Source organism: Nematostella vectensis, chromosome 3, assembly GCF_932526225.1.
Source record: "Nematostella vectensis chromosome 3, jaNemVect1.1, whole genome shotgun sequence".
Lineage (NCBI taxonomy): Eukaryota > Metazoa > Cnidaria > Anthozoa > Actiniaria > Edwardsiidae > Nematostella > Nematostella vectensis.
In genome coordinates, this window is record NC_064036.1 from 2,555,638 (window position 1) to 2,576,628 (window position 20,991).

The 20,991-nt window shown below is 39.1% G+C and overlaps 2 protein-coding genes and 2 long non-coding RNA genes across 4 annotated transcripts; 2 read left to right on the forward strand and 2 right to left on the reverse strand.

The window, feature by feature from the left end:
- Positions 1–1,309: 1,309 nt before the first annotated feature.
- On the reverse strand, positions 1,310–4,913 carry LOC125561215. Its single transcript, XR_007307249.1, has 2 exons — positions 4,777–4,913; positions 1,310–4,174 (listed from the first exon to the last, which is right to left on the reverse strand). It is a non-coding gene; the product is annotated as an uncharacterized LOC125561215 (long non-coding RNA).
- Positions 2,718–6,560, forward strand: LOC5504356 (solute carrier family 15 member 4). Its single transcript, XM_001625226.3, has 4 exons — positions 2,718–2,988; positions 3,506–4,218; positions 4,762–5,146; positions 5,393–6,560. The coding sequence occupies exons 1-4, from the start codon at positions 2,718–2,720 to the stop codon at positions 5,749–5,751; spliced, it is 1,728 nt and encodes a 575-aa protein (XP_001625276.3). The 3' UTR covers positions 5,752–6,560.
- LOC5504355 (ubiquitin carboxyl-terminal hydrolase MINDY-1) lies at positions 5,865–19,340 on the reverse strand. The gene is made up of 8 exons (XM_001625216.3): positions 18,147–19,340; positions 17,827–17,933; positions 10,010–10,206; positions 9,126–9,268; positions 8,403–8,605; positions 7,668–7,805; positions 6,926–7,127; positions 5,865–6,829 (listed from the first exon to the last, which is right to left on the reverse strand). Exons 1-8 carry the CDS (start codon positions 18,900–18,902, stop codon positions 6,809–6,811), a joined length of 1,767 nt encoding a protein of 588 aa, XP_001625266.3. The 5' UTR covers positions 18,903–19,340; the 3' UTR covers positions 5,865–6,808.
- LOC125561216 lies at positions 11,678–13,299 on the forward strand. The gene is made up of 3 exons (XR_007307250.1): positions 11,678–12,342; positions 12,413–12,463; positions 12,970–13,299. It is a non-coding gene; the product is annotated as an uncharacterized LOC125561216 (long non-coding RNA).
- Positions 19,341–20,991: the final 1,651 nt, after the last annotated feature.

Here is a 20,991-nt window from a genome sequence, read left to right on the forward strand (position 1 = left end):
CAGTCTGTAAAACACCTTTGTCGCTGACCGAGAAACGTATTGCGGGCGCTTGGCGCGAAAATCAAACTTGTCAGCTCGCGCGCAGTCTACATATCCCCTACTTGGTCCAGACCCTTTGTCCAGACCTGGGACTCTCTCTGCGCTCGACATTCTGGCTCGCGTGAAAGAGGGTCCAGTATTTATTGCATGCGCATGCGCGAACATGTGCCAACCAGCGACCTTCACGGCAAAAGTTGAAAACGAGCGCGCGCAATAACGGACGTGCCAAAGGAGGGTCGATTCCCGCTAGACCTTGTCGAGTGCAGAGCTCCGAAAATCGATCATCGCTAAGTTGAAAAGAATGTTTTGTACATGTGAAGGAATATCAGCGAACTGCTTGGGATTTGTTTTCTATAAAAACGCGATAAAATTTCCCTGCTAGCAGAGGCCTCTTTTCTCTGTATTTCGCTGGGCTGGAGTTCGCAAGGAAAAGATACCTCTGCCATGGGTCGCAAGTTCGTTTGATCAAACCGCCGTCCACGATCGTGGACGTGAGATCCAGAGCGCATGCTCCGTTAATTAATTACTGGCCACTGTTTGAGCCCACAATGATTAGCGCACGCATGAAGCGTATATCCGCTGCGGGATAATAAGCCCGCATTCGAAACGGCGTTCTCCGTAGAAACATCACGCGACGAATTATAAAAGTAGCCATTCAATGCCTTGTCTTCATTCAGAATTTTCTCTCTTTTGACTTACGAGTTCATCTTCCGTTTACAGGTTTTGCAGCATATTCTTCTGGAATTAGCTGATCTAAGTTTACCAAAAATTTTTGTAACATTTTCTTCGAGTCCAACTGTACGATATTTACATTGAAGAAACTCGCCTGCCCAGATGTCTTGAAATTTATCCCACAAACAAGACAAAACTCGTCTTTGCTGTTCAATCTTTTTAGTGACGTTTTAGGTGATTGATATCGAACAGTTGTTTTCTTTTTTCAAAGAGGAGAACTAACCGGAGTTTGATTTATAATTTGCGACTAAACCCATGCAAAGCATATTAGCGTATTGACAGCTTGATGGTACGGGTTTTGGCACGTCAAGCGCGGTCGTTTAGAAACGAACACGCATGCGCAACGAAAACAGTTTCGACCCATGGCAGAGGTCTCTTTTCCTCGCGAACGCAAGCACAGCGAAATACAGAGAAAAGAGGCATCTGGTAGCAGGGAACGATAAAATGTGATTAAAAATCAAATTCCAAAAAAGCGCGCGCTCGTCTGAAATGACGCTATTGCCTAAAGCGCGCGCGTGAAAATAACAAAAACGGAAAAGCTCTTTGATTGATATATTTTCCAGAATCTAATTATCATCTGTCCTGTTCTCAGAAAAGATTGACAATCAAGTATTTACCCACGACCAAAATCAGCGTATTATTTCTGAAATAAACCCTCGCTCGTCCCTTTCGCAGCCATCTTGAACTGCAGCCAGGCCACACCGCATATATGCGGTGTATTTTCGCGCATGCGCATGCAATAAATACTGGACCCTCTTTCACGCGAGCCAGAATGTCCCAGGTCTGGACTACTCCCCTACTATACATCTTCATTCACGAAATGAACTCTTCTCCCTGTAAAACGATTCAAAAATCTGGTAAAGCCCCACTAAAACATATGTACCATCTGTCAGTATTACAAGGACCGTGGTAAACCTCCCTATTTGAGGTAAATCAGTCAATCAAAATACCCAAATAGTCGTGTTCGTTATTCAGCTATTCAGAAAAAAATTTGGTGGAGTCGACTATCAGTTCAGAGACACATCAGTGAGGGGGGGGGGGGGGGGGGGGTCGCTGCGCAGTCTGTGGAATTCTCTTGTCTAAGAAAGACCATTAAAGAGGTGAAAAGGGGGTGGGAAGGTTTCAGTCGTTCATGTTTTTTTCTCTCTCTAATCGTTGTAATGCATCCTTCACCCTTCACTTGGTTCGTTTTTTTTTTCGGTCACTTTGTCTCCCATTATACCGTTTTCTGGACCGCAGTTCTATCCGGTTACTGTTTACTCTGTTCCTGGTAGCTGCGAGTAAATGTTGAGGCCACTGGCATACAGGGTAATGTTTGGCCGAACAAAGTAAAACTTCCCAATTTTTAACCCTCTCCACTCCTCTGGCAGTGTAGCGCAGGTCACGCATGCGTACAACTTACAGTCACGCAACTGCAGGGAACAATCACATGACCATCACACTCAAACATCGTAAACACTTTAGAAGAGCAAGCGCTGGAAAACAAGACATCAGACGAGAGGAATAGTGTCTTAGTGACAGCTACATCTAGACTCTCATTTTTCCATCGATAGGTCCATCAAATAATCCGTAAGTTATCGTTTTGTTGAGTAGAAGCTGAGCGAGTAAAGACTCGAGCGTCGCCGCAATTTTCTTGGTCTCGGTTCAGCGATGTCACCATTGTCTGTCTAATGTTATGTTTGGTTAAGCGAATTTTTAATTATGTTGATTGCCTGGTTATTAGTGCATATAGACTGTGACTGTGTAATGTTCTTTCAATACATCCAGTCATCTATGACGGATATATGTAGATGTGTAGCATTAAAACCCTTCTTGAGCATTCATGGCTCCTCTGCTTGTATTCACCACTTTGTTGTCTTTTCAGGTTTCATCTTAAATACGGGATAGGGAATCGAAAGGAAGAGCTCACTAAATGAGGATACAGAAATAATAATCGTTAGTGAAAAATGGCTTCTAGATCAAGTTCTAAAGAAGCAAGAGAAAAAGATAGTGACAGCCTTTCGCCGTTGATAACAGGCGGAAGTAGTTCGACTCTTCAGGGAAGCCAAGCAAGCAACGGCAAATCTTCGTCACTTGGCGTGACATTATGTATTCTCCTAACGGAGCTTTGCGAGCGGTTGACCTTCTATGGAATAACAGCAAACCTAGTGCCATTCTGTGAAGATAGCTTAGGCTTTAAGAGGCCTATGCCTTCAACTGTCAACCTTTTGTTTCAAGGTACTTGTATAAAGCTGATCTTGACAAGATTTAAATTTTTAATCATAGAAAAGTCATGTGACTCACCACATGCAATCATCTGCCTGGAAAAGAAAAATGCTTTATCCTGCTTTGTAAGCAGTCCACTGTAAATAAAGTATGTCCCTGTTAGAAGAAGACCTTTCTGTATTTAACTTGGCTGGCATATCCGATGAAATACAAAGAAGAGAGGCCCGTACTTCTAGCATTGGAAATGCCTGTTTATGTTGACAACTTTTTCTAGATCAGCAGTCTAAGTAAAATAAACAAAGAATGATTAGAAAGCAATGTAAGAAGGGATATGGGGGTTATGGAAGGGAAGGAGGAGGGGGTAGAGGCAGTGACAATATTTCATTTTTTTTGTAATCTTTTTATTATTATTTTTTTTATTTAGAGGCTTCCTCCACGCTTATATATAAAGATAAACAACTATTTTTTTATATAATAATTTCATTTTTTTATTAAAGTTGTAGTCTTAACATGAATTTTTTTCTTTCAGGGACTTGCTACTTTATTCCTGTGTTCGGGGGATGGCTAGCTGACACCTTCATGGGCCGCTACAATGTTATCTATGCCAGCTGTCTTGTATACTTCTTTGGCACAGTGTTATTTGCTGCCGGTGCCTGCACCACTGGGGACATATTGAACATATTTGGCAAGCAGACAAAGTACCTTAGCTCCTCACTGAGGAAAGCCAGTAGCATTGTAGCCTTAGTTGTCATTGCTTTTGGCACAGGAGGGATTAAAGCAAATGTTTCACCTTTCGGTGCTGATCAGGTGCAAGGAAAAGGTCCTCGTGCAGTCCAGAAGTTTTTCAACTGGTTCTACTGGTTTATAAACATTGGCTCCTTTCTTTCTTTCACGCTAATTGTCTGGGTCCAGCAAAAATACACATTCTTTTATGGATATGCCGTCACAGCTATATCAATGATGATTGGAACTGTAGTATTTATGACTGGTCGCAATTGGTACGTCGTTAGGCCCCCTGGTGGAAGTGTGTTGACAGATACTTACAGAGTTGTGAAATTAGCCATCAAGAGACACTGGTCTTCAGATAAGAACTTGCAAAGTGAGGGAATCCATTGGTTAGACAGAGCTAAGGAATCATATGGTGGGGCCTTCTCTTATCACCGCGTTGAAAATGTCAAGTCCCTGATTCGTCTGTTACCTGTGTTTGCAATGTTCATCATTTACTGGACATTATATTCACAGGTATTCCATCATTATGCTTCCTTTAATGTCAATAGTGTAGGGGGCTTTTGTAATAAGGCAATTTGTTATCAGTCATGTTACACACATTTTTTGTCTTATTCTTTGTCTTTTTTGTCTTATGTCCTTGCCCAACTAGTTTGGGCAATTCACAGAAACAATTTTCATCTTATTATTGCCATTTTATTTTTTTAAGGAAAAGTACAATTTGATAAGTAAATCCCATTCTGTTTATAGCTTATCCCATAAACTCTTTTTAATCTATGCAATGTTTAATGGCACGTACCCAGGATTGGCTGAGGGGGGAGGGGGGTGTGCAGTCATAGGTATCATATGTAAAAAGCAAAGTATTTGAAGATTCCTTAACAAGAAATGACCAACTTTTTGGCCGACAAGGGATGCACCCCCCTGTGTACGCGCCTGTTTTTTGTCAAACTGTGCGAATAAATTTTTATTTACAAATTTCTTTAGACACACTGTGTTTGGTACATTTTTATATTTGTCATAATATTAAGTTATTGTTTCACATTCCTTTTTTTCTTGTAGATGCAGACATCATACCTAATTCAAGCTGAGTACATGATGCTTGACTATGGTATCCAACTCCCTGCTGCATCACTTTCCATCTTTGACATAGTCTGTGTCCTTCTTCTTATTCCACTGATGGATAAAGTAGTCTACCCTCTGCTGCGCTACTGTGGAGTCCGTTTCACCCCCCTGCGGAGGGTTGGGGTCGGAATGCTGTTTGCTGCAGCATCTGTAGCTGTAGCAGGACTTGTTGAGATTGAGAGGAAGAGAATGTTCAGAGATGGCCAATGGCACACCTCAACAATGTTCAACAAAACCCACAATGTGTCTGACATGAGTATATTTTACCAAGTGCCCCAGTTCATGCTGATTGGCACCAGTGAGGTCTTTACTAGTATTACAGGTTCGTTTAATAATTGGTACCATTCAGTAGAAAGTGATTTCATTAGAGGATTTTAGATTTCTCTGATGCACCATACTTCTGGACAGCAATTAACTGTGTCTCAACAGCAGCTTTTCCAAAAACTGATATAGTCAGGTGTGCATAAACAGACAGTTGAAAAGTTTTGAAAAATACAGATTTTTGTTATCCACCCTCAGCCACACATCTGGCAGAGAAGATCAGCATTTCAATATGTTCCCTTTCCAGGTTTAGAGTTTGCTTACTCCCAAGCTCCGAGGTGCCTCCAGGGGTTGGTAATGGGGATTTTCCTGGTAACATCTGGATTGGGGAACTACCTGGCCAGTGCTTTGACCAACATTGTCACATCAGTCGACAAGTCATGGTACCCAACAGACCCAAACACGGGTCACTTGGAAAACTACTTTTTTCTGCTTGCCATATTGATGGTGGCAAATTTTATAATTTACATACTTGTGGCCATGCGTTATAAATATGTTGCGCCACAAACTGAGAAGGGTGATGTCAGGACACAAGAAAAGGCACCACCAGAGGGGATATCAGATGAGTCTGTGATATCACAATCTGTTGAGGTCAAAACTGCTTAAATGTATTTCACTTCTAATAGCTAAGTGTGGTGTGAAAAAGTACTTCCACCAATTCATTTTGGACTTACTCAATCATTTATGCTACGTATGTAAAGAAACAGAACAAACATGACTTTTGATAAAGAATTTGTTTTAACACAATATTTGTTGATAACACTTTCCCCCGTAGCGGTACAGCAAGCAGTATAGCCTTGGTTTCCAGCCGACGCGTGAGCCCGAGTTCTTTGCTGATCGCGGGCTCATACGAACAAGCTAGAAATCAGGCCTACCAATATACAATACTCCATGCAAATTGATTAAATAACCTAGCTATTTGTTTTTGCAGCAAAACTCATTTTTTTGTTAGGAAAACCATGTGCGCTATTATTTCAATTCCTGTTCCCAATATCAAATAGAGACTTTGTGTAGTGAATTGGCCTCAGAATTATTCCATATAAATTCCAACAAAAATACCAAGCAAAAATCTTGTACCAGGAAATTTAAAGTATACAGCATTAGTTTTGGTGTCTTTTAAATTGTAAATAACATATCAGAGTAATTGTGTTTCTATTGATGAAATAGAATTATTCGAGGCTGTTCAAATTTGTTTTGAATTTCCAAAATGCAGTTTTTTTTCCGGATTCACTGTCCATGTCACCTTGACCTCTATAGGCATACAGTAGTGTACCTATATAATTTGTCAACATTTATTGAAAATTTATTCTAAACATTGCAAACAGTATTGACTATGTAAAATCATTGAAATTATCTTGGTACAGTATTTTGTCTGAATGCTCATCAAAGTTGTAATAAATTCTCTCTTAGCTTTGCATTGTGTAGATAGCTGAAATTGGCTTTTTGATATATGATATATTAAAATATATTATAATACAATATTATAATATATTATAATACCTGAGAAAAATAACTTTTTAATTTGTGGTGATTGCACATGTACACATTTTTAATCTATATCAATTCATTAGACACTGCGTAGTCTAACCAGAGTGGTCCTAACTCTTCCTAAACAGCAAGATCCAAACCCCAGTACCTGGAATCCTTCACTGTTGTCACCTCTTCACAAAAGTGTGCATTTGTCCTAAAAAGACAAATTCATGCATCTTGTATAGTTAGTTGTTCTAGCATACTAATTAGAAGTACAACAAATAGCACCACTGCATGGCGTGGTTCATACATTTGAGCTTTGACTCTGTTGGGCTCCCTGTGGACGTGGTTGTACAGTTGGGGCCTCTCGTCTGGGTGTGGTTGGTTGCGGTGGGCGCCTACTTGGCGAGGGTGCCTGTCTTGTTGCTGGAGTCTGCTGTCTTTGCTGAGTAGCTAGCTGTTGCTCCTGTTGTCTTCGTTCCTCATCTTGTAACCGCATGGCAAGCTGCAAGCTGAAGAAATACAGACGTAAATAAATAAATGCTATGGGGGAATTGGATTTTAAGTCCTTCCATAAAAATCCCCTAATACAGTATATGTTTCAAATGCAGCACTTGTAATCAGCACCAAAATTAGCCATCATTGCCGCCATTGCTATGCTTGGTTGAGCAGAAGACAAAGGAAATGTTGGCAAACCAATTTACAGCACCTCCCAACATGGTATGCAAATAACACCAGCCTTGCTCTAGGCAAGCAACGTTGGCACTGCTTACATGGTGACTTAAATTGTAAATAGAGCCATACCACTGGATACTGAGCTTCGTAAAAACATACAAACAAAAATAAGACACACAAGTGACCAGACGGCTCGCAGCCTACATAAGGGCACCTGGAGTGGCATTTTGTATGTGCTACTTTCACAGAGATCTTGAGACCTGACACCCCAAAACGACTATTCCTTGATAACACATCGGGTGCAGGCTAGCTTGAAATCCCTGGCAATCTGAATTTAAAGTTGGTTATCACAATTTTTCTGTATTACCAAAACTTACTCATTCCACTCCTGAGTAGTCATATTAGATACCACAGGAGTAGAGTGGGGCTGTGTAGGGAGGGGTTCTAGTGGAACCTGGCCCTGTCGAGCCTCCTCCTTGGCCTGCTCTTCTTGCAGGCTTAGCGCAACCAGATAACTAGTGTTAAAAAAAATAGCATGCAAAATCTTAAAACAAGCAAATATAGGAAAAAGTGGTCTCTTTTTTCTTACAGTATGTTCTCTTAACTAGGTGTGCACAAGATTTTAAGAGACATACATGAGCTAGTCTAAATGGAGAAAACTGTAAGAGTTGATGAGAATCAATGTAGGTCCAACTCTCCAATTATTATAACCATGTACAGTCACACGCTTGTCAACTTCAATCACTTTGAACACTTTAAATTTGATGTGTATGTGAGTCGAAGAGTTGTTACCATTTGATAGCGTAAATGAGAGTGTTTCAGTCAGCAGTTTTCCTAAAAGTGAAATTTGATGTGTAATTGGTATTCAGTGATGATAATTATTTTGAAAAAAAGTGATCACTCTTCAACTCTGAAGACTGATTGATGGCAATCCTGTAAGAGCTTCCTTGAAAGAGAAGAAGTCTTATCAACTCTCATACACTCTTTCAAATAACATTGAACAAATGAACCAGGTAACGGAAGCATCATGTTCCATGTGAAATGCTACTTTCCATACAAGGTCAAAAGGGCAGAGAGGTGGTAGAGAATAGACTGCTGCAAATATGTCTTACTCTTGATCTTCTTGAGATATCCCTGCATCTGCTCCAGCAGCAGGTGGTGCAGGAATGGGTTGAACCACAGCCTGAGGTTGAGTCACAGTCCTGAAGTTTGCATCCACAAAGCACCCATCACCCTCAACATTAGAGAGTGTCTCCCATACAACCTTGTCTTCCGTGAGGTAGCCTTGGTCAGTTGCCAGCAAAAACAGCTCATTCTAGTAAAAGAAAACACTACCTATTTTAATGGTTTTTCAGGAGAAGACACAGCTACAGTATCAGGCTACATTCATTAATAACAGCTAGGGGCTACGATTCCCAGGCTACATTGTATCATGAATTTGAGAAGTCAGCTCAGCTTCTAGGATTTAATACCATGCAACTAGAGACAATATTGATATCCATTTCATAGACAAGGATGGGTAAAAAAAGATACTGCACCAAATTTCCAAGGAGATTGACACCAGGCCAGAGAGGGAAGGGTACTATGATACAAGTTATTTTGAGGTATGTGTTTTGGGGTATTTTTACCCACCTTGGTACTTGGAAAAAGTTTCAAGTAAGGCATTCAGAGGGTTTTAATGGAGTTGAACATTTTCACCAAGGGTATTTTTGGGGTATAAGAATTTTTGGCACTTCTACACACCTCCCTCAACACCCTCACCACCTCCTTCATCACGTTTATAGAAGTACCCAGAGGATGTGGTGTAGGTTAATTCAAATTACATATATGATCACCTTGTGCTTATAAAGGGTGTTAAAGTGGTTATTCCTGAAAAATACACACAGCTCTTCATCTCCCAAACTAGAGTTCAGCTCATAGAGGCCATGATATGTAAGCTGTGTTGCTGTCTGCTCTAAAAATGCCTCTGCAATCAGACCTGTTAAGAAATCAAAATGAAATTCAATATATAAAGTAACAGAATCCTATGATAATATAATAATAAAATCCTATTATATATAGGAAGGAACAGTCAAAGTGAACCCACACAGTCAGCCAGAAGGCAAGACGCCATCACAAAAAATAACTATAGAGATCTTTGAGTTTAATTTGGGAGGATATTGACAATTAAATATTGTTTCCTACTGGTCGAAGAATTATAAGCACAAAAATAATCACCATTCATTTGCTAACATAATTTTTGTTAATTCAAAAATATAAATTTTGGTATAATTTAGGTATTCTTATTTAATAGTGTTGCAGATGATAAAAAAATGCTCAACACTGTTTTGTGAAAGTGATTCTAAAAAAAAAACAGATACAAAGCCCCCTACAGAAGAAATAGTTTTATCAAAGGCCTTGGAAACTTTTAAGGCCCCAGAATCTCCACTCCATGGAGTGGAAAAATTGGGAAACATGTTTTTTTAAACATCCCCAGAGTTTCCATTTCCCTCTACGTTTTTCCTCAACTTTTCAAGGATGCTGATAAACTACTATATAGCCATGGACAAGGAAAATAAGCATCATGAACAACATTGTATTTGATACCGTAAAAGCTCCACTCTATTTAGCTACCCTCCTATCCCAAACAATGCATGAAAAAAAAAAAAAACAGGTTTCAAAGAGTTCTGGCTTAGGTTCTGGTTTAAACAAAACCCAGGGGCTCTATTTTGAGCAGCACCTGCAGAGATAAGCTGGGAGTCCTCTGTGGGTTCCTGTTTGCTTGCAATAATCTTCTCTACCAACTGATTGTAGCTGGAGCTGCCCACAGCAGTAACCGCCTCTGCATTCTGAGGATCTACCAGCCAGCCATGGAGTAACCGTACCGCAAGAAGGTCAAATACTATACACTCTGGTGTGAACTCAAAGTCACCAACCCTAAGATGCAAGAAAATAGTTAGTACATTTCAATATAGCGCCTGGATTTTGTGACTATCATCTATAAGTAGTGCTGGATAAACAAAAATTGTTATTAATTTGTACTAAGTAACAAGCAGTCTAGCAATATATTCATTAATAACTTTTCTTTATCCTGAGTAACACTGTGGGTTCTCACAGTACAGCAGTTAGTTTATTAAGCATGACCAACGAAAAGACAAACCATCTATAAATAAACAAAAAAAATGTGTGAACTCCAACAGGATCCTCAGCAATGTCCATTAATGTGCATCAAAAAAGTCTATAGCAACACTGTAGTCTTTGATAGCTTTGATAAAAATATATGTCAGTAATCTGCTGTAATGTCTCAACTAATAACTCTATTGGAAGCTGGTAAAATTGATTTCTCCAAAAGGCAATGTTTTTCTTAATAACTTCTCGTGTCAATTTTACAGTAACTCTATAGGCATTCAAACTTTTTCATGGTGGTGCAAACAATATTAATATGGTTAAAACTTTATATACAAATCTACCCCCTAGAACTATGTATTGTAAAATGATGGAAATCATCTTGTTACACAATTTTTGGCTGTAGGCTAAGTCCTTATGAATTCTCAATTTAATTATAAAGAGTGCAACATACAAAAAATAAGGGCATGGGAAGGCATGATGTTTAACAGCATTTATCTTTTTTAATTACCTTACCACCGGCCCTACCAATCGATAAAAATCGATCATCGGAAACAAATCGAATTAATCAATATTAATCGATATTTATCAGTTGATTATTATTGATTGATATTGGAAATCGATAATAATCGATACTCACCACCCAAGAGTACTCAATCATATTGATTATTATCGACTAATATAGGGTTTCATTGTTTTCTTATATTTCAAACTGACCACTGAAAAGCAAGGGCGACGACGACGGCTAGGACGACACGTCGAAAAAGATGTTTTCGCACGTGGCGGTAAATAAAAATTTGATTGCAATGGAATAAGCAAAACAATATAGCCAGAGACAAATAAAAATTAACTAAGGACATTATTTCTACAGAGTAGCAAACGTAGTTAGTGAAGTGGAGTTTACAGTGCAAACGTCCGTGCCCTTAACTGTAGGTAAAACTTAAAATTTTCACGTTGTGGTTTTGGAATGATGGAAAATGGCTGGATGGAAAACGGCTGGAAATGTATCAGAATGTGAAGTGGAGTTTACAGTGCAAACGTCCGCGCCCTCAACTGAAGGTAAAACTTAAAATTTTCAAGTTGTGGTTTTGGAATGATGGAAAACGGCTGGATGGAAAACGGCTAGAAATGAATCAGAATGCATTTCCACTTGCTGCTATTGAATTCTTGATCAAATTCCATTGTTTCCTGCTGTTGTTGTCCATGTTGCCATCGTCGTTGCTCAAATTGTTGAAATATTGTTGAAACAAATGCGGCACAACAAGGTCTTGACATTTGAAACAGTGTTAAACTTTTGCAGTGCCGAGCGTAATTGATTGAGACATCAAGCTTCTCATGTGCCAATATAATTAAATACTAAACAATTAGGTTTGGCACGGAAGAAGCATGGCCCGATCTTGAATGTGGTTCGCACACAGTAAAATTGAGCCCTTTTGAAGCAATATAAAGACTCGCTTTGTCTATCTTGTCTGTCTTACCTTGTCTATCTGATTTTATTTTTTGAAAAAAAAAACAGTTAAACAATCGATTATGTTGGTTAAAGTGTTTTTGAAGTGAAAATCGTGTCAGGCTGTTCTTAGGCTTATTATAAAATTCAATCTTCGCTTAATATTATAAAAGAAAAGTAAAAATAAAAGATTATGAGGAACATGATGCAATTATTCTTCAAAGAGAGGTAACAAGTGCGACAAAAAATAAACAGCGAAATTACGTCATAGGCACCCCCCCGTGTTTCGTCACACGGTTGCTTACTACGCAGAAGGAGCCATCTTGAATCAATCATTGACCGAAAAGTTCACTAGTTTGCCCTACTATTTGTTGCGTTTATATTCTTACAATGTCTGATTACAACAAATAGTCTAGTAAAGAGTCATATATAACTCTTCCGGAGGCAACAGGAGCGAATTTGGATCGAAAGGAGCAGTGCATTCCCTTGGAGCTGAACAGGTGAGAGTCATTTGCACGATGCAGGGAGAAATAAGTGGATTATAAAATGATCTGTTGGATCTACCTTCAGAGAGGATAATCACGGCTTCCAGGGCAGTTTTTCAGAAGTCTAGAAATTGTGGTGAGTTTATTTTTCTGTACTCGAGCTGTGATATGGATGCGAGTAAATATGATAATACGCTCGCAGAATCTGCACTTTTTAGCTGGTTTTCAGTAGCAATCCGAAAAGAAATCATACATCACATCATAAATTTACCTTCTATTTTGTATTTAACAAAATAAATGCAATTTATTCAACTAGCAAAACATAATTGTGAAACCTAATCCATTTAGTTTTGAAAAAGTCAAAATGAAGACTCACAAAATTAAGTATAACTTAACTTATATAAAAGTATTTTACACCGTTTTGTAATTTAAAAAAACAATGCACTGTATCCAAATAGCAAAATGTTATTGTCATGAAACCTAATCCATTTAGTTCAGGTCTAATGGGGATTCTGTTGACTTGACTTGGATAATTTGTTAGGATCCATAATTTCTTTTCTAAAAATACTTATCAGAGTTACCATGTTGACTTTTAAAATGTTCTTTTTTTCGATAATGACTCTCTCTTTTGCTGTTTTGCAGATGCTGGGCTTCTGTTGATGTGCACTTGAGGGCCCATGAGATAGAGTATTAACAAACATTCTTTAATTTTTGTAAGAATCATTTAGAGGCACAGTAATGCTACAGGGTCTGTACTCTATTTCAAGTCAACATCAGCTTAGTTTATGTAAGGGACTCATCTTCATTAGTTTTAATCAAATAATACAGTAAATACAGAGCAAAGAGACACTGGCCAAATATACAAGCTTTAGCGATATCGCTCTCTTTTCATCATCATAATCCTATGGCCTCAGCCGAGAGGGCTCAAGATGACCCTGAGGTCTTTCATTGCACTTGGCATAATAATAATAATAATAATAATAATAATAATAATAATCTTTATTGAGGAGAGCTTTTTCATTTAAAATGATTTTCAAAAAGGACCTCGACTTATAAATAATAACAATAATCTATAAAAAATATATGGAAAAAAATTAATAAAAAAAATATATTGTTGATATATCGTTACATTAAAAAATACTATGATAAAAAATACCTAGGTTAAAAATTGAGAAATACTACGTTTAAAAGTACAAATATTTGTGCATCTCTTAATGTCCTGGCTAAGTGAGTTATAATCCTTGACTGCATGGTACTCAGTTCTTTGTTTGCCCCAGTTTCTTTTCACACTAGGGAGCCTAATATTACATTTGTTTCTGGTATTATAATTATGTTGATCTTCGAGTTTTAACAGATCCATTTCATGCTCTACGAGACCATTTAAACATTTAAAGACATATACACATCTTCTAAGAAAACGCCTCTTTTCTAGAGGTAACCACTTAAGTTTGGCTAAAGCGTCTGTTGCCGACGAGTACAGTGGTCTATCAAGTATTATTTTAGCAGCCTTGTTCTGGAGGATTTGTAAATTTGACATGATAGTGACATTATGCTTATCGCCCCAAACTAAATCTGCATATTCGAAAAGGGGCAGAACTAGACTATTATAATAAAGAAGTCTAGCTCTAAAAGGCAATAAATGCTTAATGCGCCTTAGAAGACCGAGTCTTTGGTTGATTTTGCCAGATAAATATTCAACATGCTCTGACCATGTCAAGTCGGAAGATATGAATACTCCAAGATATTTGAAATTACTCACATTAGATACATTGTAATTTGAAATCGACACAGAAAGTTTGATTTTACTCTCTAGTTTCCTGTTGCTGCCTAAGAGCATACATTTCGTCTTTTCCAAATTTAGTGTTAGCTTGTGATCGTCCATCCATTTAGCAACGGCCAAAAGATCTTGATTGAGGTTATCGCTCAACTGCTTAGAGGAAGAACCATAACAGTAGATCACAGTATCATCCGCATAAAGAGAGGCACAGCAGGACTCCAAAACATCGGGCAAGCTGTTTATGTAGATGACAAACAGCAACGGGCCCAAGATGCTTCCTTGGGGCACCCCGTGAGTGACTGGAAGTTCCTCGGACAATGAATTACCGCAACATGTGCGCTGTGTTCTGTTGGCCAGATAAGAACGGAACCATGCCAGGGGGTTTCCAGATAGACCGATCTCAGTTAATTTCTGCAACATGATTTCATGGTCCACTGTGTCAAAGGCCTTTGTTAGATCGATAAACACGGCCCCACACAGCTTACCCTGTTCCATATTCAACAGAACCTCGTCAACAAATGATGACAGCTCAGATACCGTAGATAGACCCTTTCTGAAACCAAACTGCTTGCTCGAGAGTAAACCATTGGAGACCAAAAATTGATACAATTGTGAGTGTATTGCTCTTTCTAGGATCTTGCTAAGTGTAGGTAGAATAGAAATCGGTCTGTAGTTGGATGCATTTGTCCGTTCGCCTGACTTAAACAATGCTGTAATTTTTGAATTACACAGCTTCGGGAATTTACCTGAGCGAATCGATAAATTTAACATGTTGGTAATAGAAGGAGCGATTGTGCGAGCAGAGTTCTTTAACAATCTAGCACTGATTTTATCCAGCCCAATGGCTTTGTTAACTTTCAGTGATAAAAGCTGCTCGAGCACAAAAGATTCGTTTAGTTCAATCAGTTGGAATTGGCACGTTTGATTTAAAACCGAGCTCTGATTTGATTTGCATGTGGTGAACTTGTCAGCCAGGCGTTGTCCAATGGAAGCAAAAAAGCAGTTCATTGCAGTCGCAATAGAACTAGGCGTTATGTGTTGAATATCATCAGTAATGATGCATTGAATAGATTCCGAAGTTGATTTACGATTACAAGCTTCATTTACTGCTTTCCAGATTTTACCGGAGTCCCCTTTCGATTCCTCGATCAAATCGCAATAATACTTCGACTTTGAAGATTTCACCAGTTTGTTAACCTTGTTCCGCAAATTTCTGTATGTTTTCCAATGGCGCTCTGTGTTTAATTTCCGCGCTATCCGGTGAGCGATGTCGCGTTCTTTCATTGATTCACTGATTTGATTATTCATCCAAGGAATTGGTGTTCCCTTGACACGCTGCCGTTTGATTGGTGCGTGGTCATCCGCAACTTCCAAAAACAATTGATTCCAAGTCAACAAGGCGTCATCAATATCATCCATACTATTAACTATGTGCCAGGGGACATTCCTTAGATCATCATTAAATGAATCAGCGTCAAAATTCTTATAAGAACGATATTCAAGCATTCTTGGTTTAGCTTTAGTAAAAACGCCTGCCTTGATGACGCAAAAAACCAAGTAGTGATCGCTGAGGGGAACCGGTACAACGCCCGAATTTGCGATACGATGCTCTTTATTGACAAAGATCAAGTCAATAAGGGTCCGGGAGGTGTCAGTTATACGCGTCGGCTCCTTCACCAACTGATTGAAATGGAATGTGCGTGCAAAATTAAGCAGTTTTTGCTTATCACTTTTCGGTAATTTTGAATTTGGCATCAAATTTGCATTTAGGTCTCCTAAAATGACGACGTCCGATTTATCTAGGTCAATAGCTGTCATACTATCTTGGAGAGATGAAATGAATGATGTTAAGTCAGCATCTGGTGCTCTATATGCGCTGCAAATGAGTGTTGGCTTGCATTTTTCACGGATCAATTCAATCCATAAACATTCCTGACCACCAGTGTTGATATCATTTCGCAATCGAAAAGCCAAATCATCCCTCACAAAAGTAGCAACTCCACCATATCCCTCTTTAGTTCCAGATCGATCTCGCCTAGCACAAACAAAACCAGGAAGATTAATTTCTGCATCGGCTGTTTGGCTATCCAACCATGTCTCGGATAAAGTTAGAACGTCTATTGTTCTGCTGTCAATTCCTTCAAGGCGCAGAGAGTCCGTCTTGTTAATGAGACTCCGAATATTCAAGTGAGCAATCTTGAGACCTCGGGTGTTTTTGATATCATTTAAAGCCAGGTAGCCAGGATTTGACTCAATATCACCAGCCAGGGCAATAAGGGCCAGGGCAAAACAGGCACGATGAAAGAGCTTACAAAACATTACGCATTTAAGCGGTCCATTGAGCTCTTTAACTTTGGTCGAGGTCTTCTGATGGAATGAAGTACTTGCAATTACAGCCCTGCAACTTGTCTGTGATATAAAATAAATGTCTCTGTCGTTGAGAAGAGTGTTCTCCCTTACATAAGAAGGCTTGTCACTATTGAAAACCATATATATACTGAGAAACAGACACAAATTTGTAGAGAGCCTAAAATTGCGTCCGACCGCCATGCCTGATTAGATGGCATGTCCATTACAAACTCACCATGATTGTGCATTGCGTAAAATTAAAGGTTTACTCACTCATTTCAAATTTAAGTTGCTCAGAAAACTTAGATTGGCTGTACAGCATACATACCGATTTTCTTTAGCATAGTCTTGTGCAAAATGTTCTTGATTGAGAATATCCACAAGTTTATTTATAGTCTACCATTTGGCAGTTTGAGAAGCAGTGACCCCAATTTATAGAAGGCTGCTTGTTTGATACCAAGTCACAAATGTGACCATGAATAGTCACTAACTCTTGAGTGTCTAGCCAGTGTATGTGCATTAGTCTGTTATGCAATAAGCTTTTATTTTCTAGCTGATTACAGTCCGACGTAGCAGTTTGTTCAAATTGCCTAAGGTTCGAAAGGTGCAAAATTCTGATTTCCTCGACGATTTTCACACCAGATAAGTCTATTTGCACTGCCTCATTTTAGGGGTGGAAGGAATATTGACAAGTCAGTTGTTAGGCCGTAATTTTTGCAGCTTTTGTGGCCTCAGGAATCCGCAAAGTAAACTGCTACTGGCTTGTGTTGTGGCCATGACCGTCGCCTTTCTTTCGCGCACTTTTTCTCTTCCCGCTGAGCAAGCAACCGTGTGTCGTCACAAGCCCTTCAAAATGTCGCACTTGATAGGACAAAAACACCAACTTCACGCAATTTTTTTTTCCAATTGGTTTATGTGGATCGAAAAAGCTATGAAATGTTGTTTCTTTGATATTTGAGGTTTAAAAAAATGATACAAAAAGGCTATGTTTCCTTTCGCTTCAGAAACACTTTAAAGATGATACATTTCGACGGAATGGAAGAAATCTATATTTATCAATATAATCAATAATAATCGATAATTTCAATATTTTTCAATAAAAATCCATAATAATCGATACTCACACAGTTTCACATTATGGATTTCTATTGATTTCCGATATAAATTGATTGATTGATATTGATTATTATTGATTATCGGAATTATTGATTGCTAGGGTCGGGCACATAATTATGCCATTTGCTTACCCTGTGTACTTAACATTCACATCCAGCCCAGTTTGCAATTTACACATTATGCCATTTGCTTACCCTGTGAACTTAACATTCACATCCAGCCCAGTTTGCAATTTACACATTATGCCATTTGCTTACCCTGTGAACTTAACATTCACATCCAGCCCAGTTTGCAATTTACACATTATGCCAATGGCATCATGCATGTTCTGCTCATAGTTTAGTTGCGCACCCTCTGGTAATCTCTGAAACAAAGGATATTTCTTATCAGTTTGTCTGCTTGTATGGTTTAAAGAATGTCTATCAGCACTTCTGTTGTTTTGATTCCAAAATACAATGTAAAATTGGATGTAAACTTAAAAAAAATGTGTGGTCAAGTGTAGGATAGTGTCAAAGGTGCTGACTGACACCTTATGTGTTCCCCTTTGTTTGAGCTGTAAGCATCATACAGTACATACCTCAGGTGCCTGGGCTAAAATACAATCTCCCAAATATTCCATCAGTTGAGAAGAACTAATTATCTCCTGCATGGGTGGAATGCTGACCCTTCGCTGCAGCAACAGCACATTGATGATAGCAAGTAATGGACATGGGCCATTCTCATTTTGTGTAATTATCGGTGTGTTTAATCCCTTCCATTGAATCCACTTGATGTGATAAAGTGACTGGCTTTGCTTATCAAATGTCTCATTTTCACCAGTGCTTCCAGCTTGTAAGTCATGACTTTCTGCAGTTGAAGTCGCTGTACTTTCTGACTCCAGTTCCTCTGATTTCTTTTTTAAGTTGTCCCCAATACTGGCATCTTCTCCTTCACTCTTGACACCATGTTCTTCAATTTCCTCACAACTACTTTCTCCCATCACTGTGTTGGTAGGCTCTACTGCTTCTTGCATGGATCTGGAATCCTTTACTAAAAATTCACTACCTCCATTTGCAGGATCAGTAATTTCTTGCACAATATCGCTCTTAAAAGCAGCGGCTTCCGTGTCTCCTTTAGAAAATAGATCAAGTTCTTTATCCACTACACCTGTTTCTTCATTGCCTTCTGCACAATTCATATCTGATCGGTTGGCTTTTAGCACGGCTTCATTTTTGGACTCTTCTAGCTGGTTATTGTCAGGTGAGCTAAGCATTTTATCTTCTCCTGGACAGCTGGACGGTTGTTCAAGTGCATTTTTGGGCGTTTTTTCGTCCTTTCTCACAGCAGAAGCCATGGCGTTTTTTAATAATATTTAGCACAATGAAGTCGCACTGCCTTCGTAAAAAAGGCATTAAGTACACCGCCGACCCCAATGGTTAAATCCCTTGGACATTACTAGCAACAAACAGCCATTTTCCTTTGATGCCTCGACAATTCTGGCCGCTGTTTTCAGCCCGTTATGAAATCATGCGAAGAGAAAATGTCAAGTTCGGTATTGTGCTGTGGTAGACAAAAAAACAACACCTTGCTTTGAAAAGCTAACTTTTGAGGAAAAGGCTACACAGTAGCTCTTCATAAATTATATCGGTACCTTGAAGATATTGCACAATGTGTACTGAATTAAATTATTCAGCTCAGTTCCAAAATAAAGAGGTGTGTTATTTTTCCATATAAATTAACGTCGTATTTCAATCCGCCATGTTTGAAATAAACCTTCCCGTGATGCACTGTTGTAATTATGCGAATGTAAATTCAAATGACCCTATATGGGCTGGTGGTCTCCGGCGAAACGATATGCTTTTTTTTTACTAGAACAAACAATTTCCTTGCCTCTCAGTTGCAGCTGGCTTGTCGCGCAAAAAGGAAAGAAGTATGTATGGAGGTTAAGAAAAAAATGCCTTTTACCAAGAGAACATAAGATAAGAGAGGGACTCTTTGGTAACCACCACTGCGACGTGAGCATTTTTACTCAACCTACCCCGCGCTTTGGCATTTGCATCTTGTTGTTTGCCGCTATTTTGTGGCTTGAAACCGAAGAGAAACACCATTTGCACTAATACCATCGAAAAATTCCTTCTAGCATCAAGGATACAGGCAGTAGCGGATTGTTTAGGGTCTTGTTAAAAGTGAGGCAGCCGGGTAGATAAGGCGGCAAACAGCAGGAGTTTAGTTTTTATTATAAATCACAAGTCAAATAGCTTGTAGAGTTGATAGTTGATAACAGAGAGAAAAGAGTCATTCCCAGGCTTTTCCGGGTCCGCTCGCCGTTAAAGGCAAAGGCATCACAGACATCGGGTTTCGCCTTTTGACTTTCCACCTTTTTCGCACTACTTCTTTCTCAAAGTGTTCCTCATGTAAAGTATCAAAATTGCCATCATTAGAGGTTTCAGGAGGTAATAACCTATTGGCTGTAGTGGCGGGAAGCGGTGTTAGAGGTCTGTTGGCTGTCTTGAAGGGGAGGGATGGTAGAGGTCTGTTAACTGTGTGGGAGGGGAGGGGTGGTAGAGGTCTGTTAACTGTCCGGGAGGGGAGGGGTGCTAGAGGTCTAGTGCAAAACTTTGAGGGGAGTGGTGGTAGAGGTTTGGTGAGAGCATCAGTGGGGAGGGGCGGTAGAGGTCTGGTGAGAGCATCAGTGGGGAGGGGTGGTAGAAGTCTGGAGATAGCATTAGAGGGGAGGGGTGGTAGAGGTCTGGTGATAGCCTTCTTGTCTTTGTTGTTCACTGTCTCACCCTCCGTGTCCTTGTTTTCCTTTGTCATGTCCTTGTTTTCCTTTGTCTTGTTCTTGTTGTTCTTTGTCTTGTCCTTGTTTTCCTTTGTCTTGTCCTTGTTTTCCTTTGTCTTGTCTTTGTTTTCCTTTGTCTTGTCCTTGTTTTCCTTTGTCTTGTCTTTGTTTTCCTTTGTCTTGTCCTTGTTTTCCTTTGTCTTGTCTTTGTTTTCCTTTTTCATGTCTTTGTTTTCCTTTTTCATGTCTTTGTTTTCCTTTGTCTTGTCCTTGTTTTCCTTTTTCATGTCTTTGTTTTCCTTTGTCTTGTCCTTGTTTTCCTTTTTCATGTCTTTGTTTTCCTTTGTCTTGTCCTTGTTTTCCTTTTTCATGTCTTTGTTTTCCTTTGTCTTGTCCTTGTTTTCCTTTGTCTTGTCCTTGTTTTCCTTTGTCTTGTCCTTGTTTTCCTTTGTCTTGTCCTTGTTTTCCTTTGTCTTGTCCTTGTTTTCCTTTGTCTTGTCCTTGTTTTCCTTTGTCTTGTCTTTGTTTTCCTTTGTCATGTCCTTGTTTTCCTTTGTCTTGTCTTTGTTTTCCTTTGTCTTGTCCTTGTTTTCCTTTGTCTTGTCTTTGTTTTCCTTTGTCTTGTCCTTGTTTTCCTTTTTCATGTCTTTGTTTTCCTTTG

Coding starts and splice junctions, on each gene's coding strand:
- LOC5504356 (XM_001625226.3), top strand. CDS start 2,718: ATGGCTTCTAGATCAAGTTCTAAAGAAGCAAGAGAAAAAGATAGTGAC. Junction 2,989..3,505: donor TGTCAACCTTTTGTTTCAAG/GTACTTGTATAA, acceptor TTTTTCTTTCAG/GGACTTGCTACTTTATTCCT. Junction 5,147..5,392: donor GGTCTTTACTAGTATTACAG/GTTCGTTTAATA, acceptor TTCCCTTTCCAG/GTTTAGAGTTTGCTTACTCC.
- LOC5504355 (XM_001625216.3), bottom strand. CDS start 18,902: ATGGCTTCTGCTGTGAGAAAGGACGAAAAAACGCCCAAAAATGCACTT. Junction 7,806..8,402: donor ATATCTCAAGAAGATCAAGA/GTAAGACATATT, acceptor TTTTAACACTAG/TTATCTGGTTGCGCTAAGCC. Junction 6,830..6,925: donor AACAGAGTCAAAGCTCAAAT/GTATGAACCACG, acceptor TTGTCTTTTTAG/GACAAATGCACACTTTTGTG.